The following is an 11,561-nucleotide window of genomic DNA, read 5'->3' on the forward strand; positions in this document are numbered from 1 at the left end:
TAAAGCACTTTGTAATGAGCCTAACGGGTTCCTACAGAGTTAGGTATACTGATACCCAAAATAAAGGATAGAATGAATTAATCTTTTCATTGATATGCAAGCTGTTTGACCTTGGTAACATGGTTGTCAGAAATCTCTTCTCTCAATTATTGGATTATGGCAATGGGGAGTGCCCAAAACCACTGAGGTAACATCTGTTCTCTTTACCTTCTCTAGAACCCTAGTCACTCAGTATTTCAGCCTGCCCCCTTTAAACTAAGGATCCCATATGCCTCTCCCTACCTTGTATACATCCACACTATGGGCAAGCTGCTTGCAGTTTCTTGGAAGTAATTGCAATTCCTGCTTCCTAGTGGGACATATAGGCCGAAAAAAAAAAAAAAAAGAAAGAAAAAAATTAAAAGAAAAATTGCTCCATGGCCTTCGCCACCACAGACAGAACTGGTAGTAAAAGCAAGAGAGCAAGGACAAGCTTTCCTGCCCCTTTCCTAACCTGGCATGGTAGGGTTGCATAGTGTCTCCTAGGACCTGAAAAGACTCAAAGAAGCACTAGAAGAGGAATAGATCTCCCCCTGCTGAATGATGGAAGAGATTTTGATTTGCTTTGCAGTTCCTGCAGCCCTGAGTCCATGCCAGTTTGGCTCTGTAATGAAGTTGTGTGTCCTACACTGGGAGCCAGGAGACTTTGGTTCTCCTTGCAGCTCTTCCAAGAACTAGCTGTGTGACCTTGGGCATTTACTTTCTCTCTCTGGCTAATCAATTTCTTGCTGTATTAAATGAATGAGTTGAACTAGAGGGAGGGCCTATTAGCTTTAAAAAATAAAACTGCTTTTTTTCTTATCTATATTCTTTTGACTAAGCATTTTTAAATGAAGCCAAGTATTTCTAGCATCACCCAAACATTCTCCCAGGTCAGTAGTTAAGCCAGGAGAACTCCCCAGTTCATAAAAATTGAACACCAGAACAAGCCATGAAGCCCACTTGGCTCTGCTGTTTTCACCCCATCGCCTCCTGTCGAGGGGCCCATCTTGAAAATCCCTAGATGGTTCTACCTCCCTGTGGTACTGACCTTGTCCAGTAACACCTACATAGGCAAGGAATCAACGGACAGTAACTCTAGGAATGTAAAACACATCTAAAGTTTTCAGCCAAATCCTATTTAGGGTACAAGAAACAAACTCAGGCCAGCTGGTGGTATACTGGTTAAGGTGGCTGGGTCCCACATGGCTGACTGCAAAGTTCAAGTCTCAGACTTAGTAGCTTGAAAAACTCTTCTCAAAAAAAAAAGTGAGACCAGCAGTTAGCGTAATGGCTATGTCGCTGGACTCCCATATAGTTGACCGCAGTTTGCATCCTATACCCAGTGGCTTAAAACTCACGTGTGTGTGCGTGCATGCCCAAGATCCCAAGAGGAGAATGGAAGAGAAGGGATTGCAGCGTGGCCATCCCTCCTGGGGGGTGATTTCTCGCTTTCTGTCTCTCTGATTCTCTCTGTCTGTCTGGCGAGCGCACGAGCCCTATAGCAAAAACCTCTCAAAAACAAACAAACAAACAAAAAACCTCACTGGATGTGTGTGTTTGCATGACCAAAATCTCAAGAGGAAAATGGAGAGGAAGGGATTGGAGCATGGTCATCCTCCCAGGGGCAAGGAGGTGGGGCGTTGCTTTGTCAGTTTTCCTCTGTGTCTCTCCAGCAAGTATATACACTCTATAGCAAATTTTAAAATAATAACAAGTATATACACCCTACAGCAAATTTTAAAGTAATAACAAGAGAAGAAACTTTGCTTTATGATATAAATATTCCAGAATAGGGCTTTTGTTAATGACACATGATTTACATATATGTCTTCCCTCTTTCAAAGGTCTTCTAGAGTGAGTCCTTTTGAAAAGCCATTGAGCAACTTCCTATATCTTCAGTGTCAATGCAGAGTTTCAGTTTAAATCTTTAAACATTTTAAATGCAGCTATTCTGAGGCTGATCTATGCTGGAGATTGTAGGAAAACATAGACAGCTTCTATTCTCACTGAAGACACAGAGAATGAAATATTGGGAGTCCAGGACCCAAAGAAAGGGCCAATTCCTGAGAGCTGGTGAGCTCAGCATGGGCTGTAGGAGGCTGGGCAGCCTCTATAATGTGACAGATTTTTGTGATGCTCCCTTTAAAAAAAAAAGTTTCTTTCTTTCTTGAGGGAGAAGGGATTTGACTCCTCAACAGGATCTCACAATGCTAGAATCCTACTCCCAGCCTCTCAGCAAGCCAGGATCATAGGTGCACACAGGTGTGTCCAGCATATTCAGGTTGCTCCAGGATTTGAACTTGGGCCTCCCATGTAGCTCCAGTACTTCACAGCAGCACACTACTGGCGATACCACCACGCTGAGCCTGTGGTGGCTTTTTAAGGGAGGACTTTTAAAAAGTTCATTCATTTCTCCCATTCAAGGGAGAGAGGGGGAGAGAAAGAGATGGACATCCCCTATAGGATCTTTACACTGTGATCCACCCCTAGTATCAGCTGGCTTGGATCACTGGCATGTACTTGTACACCCTGCATGCTCAGAAAGGTACCAGAACACAAACCCTAGACTTTCTCATGTGGGTTCAGTTATGTTGCCACTGTGGCTGGGCCGGTGATGGCCGTTGGAAGCTCTCTGGTACTGCTTACAACAGTGAGACACTCACCTGTCACCACTGTGGCATTGAACTAGGAGTTGGCTGAGAAGGCCAAAGAGGAAATATGGACAATGAAGGTAATCACACTTACCTGGAGAGAGAAAAGTCCGAACAGACATAGGCAGGACACGGAAGAGGAAATATCCTGAAAAAAAAAAATGCTAATACCCAGAAGGGGCAGGAAAGAAGCTCCTTTCACGCAAGAAAGTTTGCTTGATGATGACAAGGAAGGCCAACTTGTGGTATGGTGGTTAAGGCAGCTGAATGCCACATGGGTGACTTCATGGTTTGAGTCCTAGACATACTGCCTTGAAAAAACATGCCAGATGTGTGTGAGTGCATGCCCAAAATTCCAAGAGAGAATGAAAAAGAAGGGATTGTCGTGTGGCCATCCCCTCCAGGGAGTGATTTCTCTCTCTCTCTCTCTCTCTCTCGGGGGTCGTTCTCTCTCTCTCTCTCTCTCTCTCTCTCTCTCTCTGTTGTTCTCTGGTGAGCACATGCTTCCTGTAGTGAACAAAAAAATAAAATAAATAAATAAATAAATAAATAAATAAATAAATAAAAAACAAGCAAACAACAACAAAAAGACATGATAGGCAAAGTGGATGCTGGAAGAAGCCCAGTGCATTGGGAGGAAGTGGAGAGATCAGACAGGGAAGATTTAGAAGCAACTACCTCCTTCCAGTCCCACAGGGAGGGGAAAAGGGAGGCTTCTTTTTCTCAGTTTGCTGTGAAACTTGGTCTTTACAAGTCTGTTTGCAAAGCTTCTCGAGGACAAGTGTCGTCGTGTCTTAGTCATTTCTATAATCCAGAGCTGGGCACTGTACTCTGTTCATAGTTGTTGCCTAAGAAATACCTGCCAAAGAAATGACTGACAGAACAAGTGAATGAATTCAGACTCTCCTATGATGGCTGGGATCTCAGTGGGAGGCAAAAACAGGCAGAAACATCCCACAGGGAGAGGGGAGGGAGAGAGCCTTTGCAATGTTTACAAAATTCTCCCAGTGGCCATGAGCTTTGGAGTTAGTTGGAAATATGAAATATGGGCAAGAGGTCATCCCTCAGCATTTTCTAGAACGAAATAATGTGTGCATTTCACCTTCCTTTTTCTCCAGGTCATGGATGATATCTCCCCTTATGAAGACTGCATCCCTTCCCTTTGTACCCTCAATTTAGCATTCAAAGCCCTCCACAATCTGGTTTTATATAAGTCAGGGTCAACCAGAGAAACAGAAACAATAGCAGATGTATATTAAGGGATTTATTGTAAGAAACTGACTCACACCACTGTGGGTGCTGGCTAGCGTAATCTGAAATCCGTGGGGCAGGCCATCAGGAAGGGCAGGCTGGAACTAATAGCAGAAGTAGCAGACCTCAAGCAGAATATCTTTTTCCTTGAGGAAGCCTCAGTTCTGCTCTTTTGGCTTTTTCATTGATTAAATCAGGCACACCCAGTTAATCTGGGAAAATATCTTTTACTTGAAGTCAACACATCATGAATGCTAATCACATCTACAAAATACCTTCACAGCAATGTCTAGATTAGTATTTGATTCAATGATTGGGACCACAGTTTAGATGAGTGGATACATGAAAATCACCATCACAGGCTATTAATAGCTGTCTTTTATTATTATTATTATTTTTTTTTTTGGAGAGAGTTTTGCTATAGGGCATGTGTACTTGCCAGAGAGACAGAAAGCAAAAAATCACCCCTGGGGGGGATGGCCACACCACAATCCTTTCTCCTCTGTTCTCCTCCTGGGATCTTGGGCACACACAAATGGCCAGCATGAGTTCTAAGCCACCGGGTCCAGGACTCGAACCGTGGTGGGCCATGTGGGAGTCCAGCAACGTAACTGCTACACCATCTGCTGGTTCCAATAGTTGTCTTTCTTGCCTGAACTCTCCACACATCCTCCCTGAGTCCGCCTAACCCCATACATGCATTGGCCTGCTCCTGGCCAAGATCTTCTCTTTCCTGGGCCAGCAGATGCTGTGGAAGTTAAAGCAGCTGGATCTTATGTGGCCTATGTGGTTCAAGTGGTTTAAGTCTCAGACCTGGTGGCTTTTTTTTGTTTTTGTTTTTTTTTTTTTTGAGAGGTTTTTGCTATAGGGCACGTACCCTCACCAGACAGACAGAGAGACAGAGAAATAGAAAGCGAGAAATCACCCCCTGCCCGGGGTGTGTGTGTGGGGGGATGGCCACACCACAATCCCTTCACCTCCATTCTCCTCTCGGGATCTTGGGCACACACCCACCGTGAGTTTAGGCCACCGGGTCTGGGACTCAAACCGCAGTCGACTACGTGGGAGTCCAGCGACATAGCCATTACGCTAACTGCTGGTCCCTCTCCATCACTTTCACGAAGGGAATAAAACTTTAAAAACTCTGAAATAAATTTGACTATGGAGAAGCGATTGCAGTGCGGCCACACTCCCTAGGGGTTATCTTCTCTCTCTCTCTCTCTCTCCTCCCCTCACCCCCACAAGTACAGGCACTCTGTAGCAAAACTAAAAACAGAACAAACAAAAACGTTCTTTCCTTAAGTTGCAATGTTTTTATCTTATGGGTCCTATTTACTGCAAGACCTTTCCTACATCCTCTCAATTTGAATGCATCTCTTACATCCCCATTATTAATCTTATTTCTTTTTTTTTCCTTTTTTTGGAGAGGTTTACGCTATGGAGCGCATACACTCGCCAGAGAGATAGAGAGAGACAGAGAGACGGAGAGCAAGAAATCACCTCCCAAGGAGGATAGCTACGTCGCAATTCCTTCTCCTCCATTCTCCTCTCAGGATCTTGGGCACGCACGCACACGCGCCTGGCATGAGTTTAAGCTGCCGGGTCCAGGACTCAAACTGCAGTTGACTACATGGGAGTCCAGCAACATAGCCATTACACTAACTGCTGGTCCCATTATTAATCTTATTTCTGTATGTGTCTTGCCTGCTAGAGGAATGATTGCGTTGTTTATTCTCTGTTTGCCCATCCTCCAGAGACCCTGGCATATAGATGCTCAGTACATTTCTTTTCAATTACATAGCTTGAGTATCCCTTATCTGAAATGCTTGAGACCAAACGTGTTTTGGAGTTTAATTTTTTTCAGACTTTGAAATATTTGCACTTATATAGTGAAATATGGGAACCAAGTCAAAGTACAAAATTCATGTATGTTTTATATATACCTTATGCACATAGCCTGGAAGTAATTTTATACGATATTTTGTACTGCAGTGATTTGACTGACCTATTATATAAAGGCAGATATATTCAATAGAATTTTCCACTTATCACATCATGTTGGAGCTCAAAAAGTTACTGATTTTGCAGTATTTTGGATTTTGAACCTGTAGATTAGGGATGCCCTATCTATATAAAATTTACAGAACCCACCATGATTTACATTGAATTCATCCATACTTTCCAAAACCTCACCTCTTTTGAGCCTAATGCCCATCCCTCCACATATTGTCCCTATCCTGATGGTCTAGTTTGTTTATATTTATTGATCTCTAAAGGCCTGAGGACATTTTTTTCCTAAATTAATTTAAATCTCCTTTCGACTTTTCTTTTAGGACTACCTTACTATAAATATTGCCTAAGGCCCACCTGTCCCAAAAGAGCAATCCCCTCCCCCATACTCTGATTTTATTTTTCTAGAAAAAATAAGGGACAAAGATAACAGCATTTTTTTCACATGGATTTTAAAAATTAGCTGATCAGATTAGTTTTTGCCTAAATGGGATGTTTTGTTTTAATTTGATGATTCTAGGGTTCTATGATCATTTATCTGGAAAGAGGATCCATTGTGGTCATAAAATTATCAAAGGGGTCCAAGATCTCCAAAAGGTTGAGAGTCACAGTGTATTTCCCATTCTTCTCCTTTTTTTCTTTTATTACCAGAGTGTGCATGTACTCGCCAGAGAGAGAGAGAGCAAGAGAGAGAAGCACAGCCATGGGGCATGGTCACGCTACAATCACTTCCCCTCCATTTCTCCATGCTGTCAGAAATTGGAGCACAGGGACCAGCAGTTAGCGTAATGGCTATATCGCTGAACTCACATGAAGTCGACCACGGTTTGAGTCCCAGATCCAGTGGCTTAAACTCATGCCAGGCACATGTGCGTGCATGCCCAAAATCCCAAGAAGAGAATGGAGAAGGGATTGTGGCGTGGCCATCCCCCTTGGGAGGTGATTTCTTGCTTTCTATCTCTCTGTCTCTCTCTGTCTTTCTGGTAAGTGCATGCACACCATAGGACCAAAATAAAAAGAAAAAGAAAAAAAGAAAAAAAAAAGAAAGAAAGAATTTGGAGCACACACATGTGACTGGCATGTTTTCAGGCTGCCAGGTTGGAACTGCAAATCACATTCCACCATGCGGGATCCAGCTCCCTTAACCACTAGACTATGGGGTCAGTCCCTCCAATTCTGTTTTTAAATGATTATTTTTAGTTTTTGCTACAGGGTGCATGCACTTGCCAGAGACAGGGAGAGAAAGTGATAAATCATGCTTCAATCCTTTCTCCTCCATTCTCTTCTTGGGATTTTGGGCACATGTGCACATGCACCTGGCATGATTTTCAAGTTGCTGGGTCTGGGACTTGAACTATGGCATCAGCTGCATGGGATCCAGCTGCCTTAAGCACCATGCCACCTGCTACCTCCTCCCCATCCCTCTTCTTAAACTATAGCTACTGACACAATTAAAGACATTATTAACTTATTCTCCCATTTTGGTTTGCCTGCTTCCAATCTCTTTAAGTTTTCTTACCCTACACACATTCATTTACCTACAGCACAATTACAATCAGGTAACTCCCTACCTCCAGAACAGTCAATGGCTTCCCATTCCCTTCAGGATAAGGTCCCAATATGGTACCTGATCCTCCAGCATAACTAGAATATTTCTCTTTCTTCAAAACCTCTGCTTCCTCACCTTTGCTTCCTGCCTGGGGAGACCTACTGTTCTAGTCCATTCTGTTGCTTATTACAGAGAAAATACCTTGGTGATTTAACAGAACAGAGGTTTACTAAGCTTTCAGTTTGAAGATACAAGGTCCAGAGGCCATATAGTAAGGGTTTTCTTGTTGATGTGGGTCCTAAGGCCATGTAGGGCATCACATGTTAAAATAACAGGCCAATGTGTCTCTGTGTATTCCTGTGTGTGGGTGTGTCTCTCTCCTCATAAACTCATGAAGAGTCAATCATAAGGGTCTCACCCTAATCACTCCCACAGACAACATATGAAGTTTCCTCTTCAACACAACCATGTTCCAACACAGGAACTGCTGGAAAACAGTCAAACCATAGATAGCACAAACCTCCTTCCAATCATTGCCTGTCAAAATCCTACCCTCCTTCAAGACCTAGCTCACATGCTTCTACCTCCAAAAGTACTTCCCAGGATACGCCATACAGAAGTGAAATCTTTTACCTCTGGACCTTTTGTTTGAACCTCATGGGAGACTTCTAGTGTTTTTCCAAATTCTACTCTTCTTCCCCGGTGCAAGTGCAGCTAGCAAAACATTTCCTAGTCTTTCTTGAAGCTAGGTGTGATCCACAGCTTAGCTCTTGCCAAAGGGATGTGAGAGAAAGTGAAATGGACAAATTCCATCTCGCTTGCTTAAAAGGAAAATCCCTTGCCTGAATCTCCTTATTTCTCCCTTCCTAATAGCTGGAATGTGTATGTGCTCATGTGCAGGGCAGTGCTATCCCACTGGCCTAGAACAGCCAGCCTGTTAGGGAAGACAGAAATAATTAGTCATCTTACTTGAGCTGTTGTATTTTTAGCTTCTTTGTTACAGCAGCTTACTCTTTACCCAAACGCAGGCTTCTCTATGGTAGTGCATTAAATCAAACCATGCCTTGTTATTTGTAGAAATATCTCATCTCTCCTAGGAAGCCAACTCTTAACTGGTCTCCCTGTTTTCTAACTTGCCTCCTACATTCTATTTTCAGCAGCTAGGGTAATCCTTATAAAAGAGAAGTCAGATCATGTCATTCTTTGCTGAAACCCTTATTCAATAAGAACAAAATCCTTAAAATAACCTACAAGGCCCTGCACAACAGACAACGCCCACTCCCATTCATTCTCATCTCACTGACCTTACTTTTCTTCTTGTCTCTTACAGGCATGCTCCACCCCACTGCCACAACACTCACTCTGCACTGGACACACCTACCTCCTTGCTATTCTGCAAACAAGTCAGAGAGTCCTGCTCCAGGTCTCTGTACCTGCTGTCCCCTCTGCTTGTCCCAGATATCAGCATGGCTCATTCCTTTATCACCTTCAGGTCTTTGCTCAAATGTTACCTTTCCAGGGCCAGCAGGTGGTGTGGTGGTTAAGGGTGCTGGACTCCCATGTGGTTGACTGTGGTTTGAGTCCCAGACTTGGCAGCTTACTTTCTTGCTTTCCCTCTCTGTCTCTCTCTCTTTCACTCTGTCCCTCTCTGGTCAAAATAAAATAAATAAATACATAATTATTATTTTTTTAAAAAATAATTATTTATTTTATTTTATTTATTCATTTATCTTTTTATTTGACCAGAGAGAGACAGAGACAGAGGGTGAGAGTGAGAGAGAGAGGAAGTGAGAAAGCAAGCCACCAGATTCAGGACTCAAACCCTGGTCGGCCATGTGGGAGTGTCTAGCGCCTTAACCACCACACCACCTGCTGGTCCTTAAAATAATTATTTAAAAAAAGTTAGCTTTCTATATATGTCTTCTCTGATCATCCTACTTAACGTTGAACCCCCCCTCGATACCCTTTCACAGAATCCCATTTTCTTGCCTGATTTTTTTCCCCACAGCATTTGCTATTTGACACACTGTATGTTTTCTTTATTTACATGTTTATTATTTGAGAATGTAAACTCCATGAGAACAGAGGCTTTTGATTGTTTACTGCTGTATTCTTGGTACCTGGAACTTGTCCTGGCACATAAAAAGTGTTCAATAAATGTATATTGAATGAACCAATTCCTTGGGGGGGGGCAAGTACTTTGTAGTCACCACACTGCCTAGCACACGGCCTTGTATGCAATACAGTGCTCAGTAAACATTTGATGAATGAACTACGATGGAAGACTACTACTGTTGTGCCTTGCAGTTTATGTACTTCTCTGAGTAATACTATATGCATGGGCCTTCGTTAAGTTTCTGAACTTGTAAAAGGACAATAAAACATCAGAAGGAGAAGTCCTCCATGGACACAGCTGAAAATGGCAGCAAAAAAAAAAAAACAGATAGGACCCTAGGCCAGCTGGTGATATGGTGTTTAAGATGGCTAGATCCCACATGGCCAACTGTGCGGTTCAAGTTTCAAAGCAGGTGGCTTGAAAAAAAAAAACACTCCAGGCACTTGTGCTTGCATGCCCAAAAGATGGGAAAAATGGAGAAGGGAATTGCATTGTGACCATTCCCCATGATGTGTGCTTTCTTACTTTCTCTGCCTCTCTCCTGTGAACACACATGCCGTCTAACAATTTTTTTATAAAAAGATAGGCTGTTGCTTTGAGAATTTTCTGTCTGTACCACCTAGACAAATCCTTAACTCCCTCTGGGTCTGTTTCAGCATAAGTAAAAGGAAGCTAGTAGACTAGTTGATCTTTGAAGAAACTTCTATTTTTACAGTTGGTAGTTATGAACACTACAGTCACTTCTGGTTCTCAAATTATACTATTTGTCTCTTACTTCTTCTAACTCATTGTTGGAATATGTTTAATAAAAATGTGGTGTAAGAATAAAGGCTCAGGGCCAGCAGATAGCATGGCAGTTACATTGCTGGACTTCCACATGGCTGACCACTGTTTGAGTCTTAGATCTCTAGCCTGAAACTCAAGCTGGGTGCATGTGTGTGCGTGCCCAAGATCATGGGAGAATGGAGAAGGGATTGTGGTATGGCCACCCCCTCTGGTGGGTGATTTCTCACTTTCCCTCTCACTGTCTCTGTCTCTCCCCCACACCCCCGCTGCAAATGCAAAAAAACTTCTATTTAAAAAAAAAGAATAAAGGCTCACTTTGACCCAATTAGCAAGTATCATTTTAAAAATAATAAAACATAGTGTATAAGGCCACATTAGCGACATGTAGATGATGACACTCACTGAGGCTAACAAGAGGCAGACCAGACCAAAACCAGGTTTCCTTATTCCTTCAGGATTCTTTATCTTAAGTTCCATAGTATAATATATTTTCTTTCTTTTCCAAGGGTTAACATGCACATTTACTACCTAGAGACTTTGGAAAACACACATCTCTCACTATTTTTTACCATACTTGGTCCCAGTGTTAGGAACAAAACAACTTTCTCTTGCAGTGTCTCTGATTCAGGTGGCACTTTCTGCCGGGACTTGTCTTCCATGCAAAGGTTACACTGTACAATCACAAAAGGCACACAAGCTCTTTGGATGAGCCCCTGTTATGGGTGTCTTTCTGTGACGTAAAAGTGCTTTAACTTAAGCCCTGTCTTTATAAAGAGATAAAAACCGTGTTCAGAAACATGCGGATTCATGTGACTACCATCCGGATAAACAGATTGTCTTAAAGGAAACTGTAAACAGAGCCAGAATTACTTTCCTGCTCTGAAGAAGGGGGGAAGCAAGCGTGGCTGACTTCCCGCTTGAGGGAAAGATCTGGCCCTAGCGTCATCATCAGCATCCCTCCACCCACACCCCTCCTCCAGAGATCTAACGTGTGAGCGCTCTCCAGCCAGCTTTCCCCGACCGCCTAGCTACAGGGGGCGGACTATTCCTTAGCCCCGCCTCCTTTCGTGCCCTCCAGCCAATACCTGCAAACACTGGAGGAAGGCGGAGTTATAGTTGGAATTCCGCCCCTCGCTCCCGCTCAGCGAATCGAGGCAGGAGGGGGGGGGGCTTTCCT

The 11,561-nt window shown here is 43.1% G+C and overlaps 1 protein-coding gene across 1 annotated transcript in view; it reads left to right on the forward strand.

Moving 5' to 3' along the window:
* Positions 1-3,264: 3,264 nt before the first annotated feature.
* Positions 3,265-11,561, forward strand: part of PRPS1 (phosphoribosyl pyrophosphate synthetase 1) — a 40,566-nt gene continuing 32,269 nt past the window's right edge. Inside the window, exons 1-2 of the mRNA XM_027769692.1 lie at positions 3,265-3,498; positions 3,791-3,891. Of these exons, the coding sequence (XP_027625493.1) occupies positions 3,265-3,498; positions 3,791-3,891 (335 nt within the window). The remainder of the gene's footprint in view (positions 3,499-3,790; positions 3,892-11,561) is intronic.

The sequence above is a fragment of the Tupaia chinensis genome, unplaced genomic scaffold (assembly GCF_000334495.1).
Source record: "Tupaia chinensis unplaced genomic scaffold, TupChi_1.0 Scaffold000082_1, whole genome shotgun sequence".
In the NCBI taxonomy this organism is placed as follows: domain Eukaryota; kingdom Metazoa; phylum Chordata; class Mammalia; order Scandentia; family Tupaiidae; genus Tupaia; species Tupaia belangeri.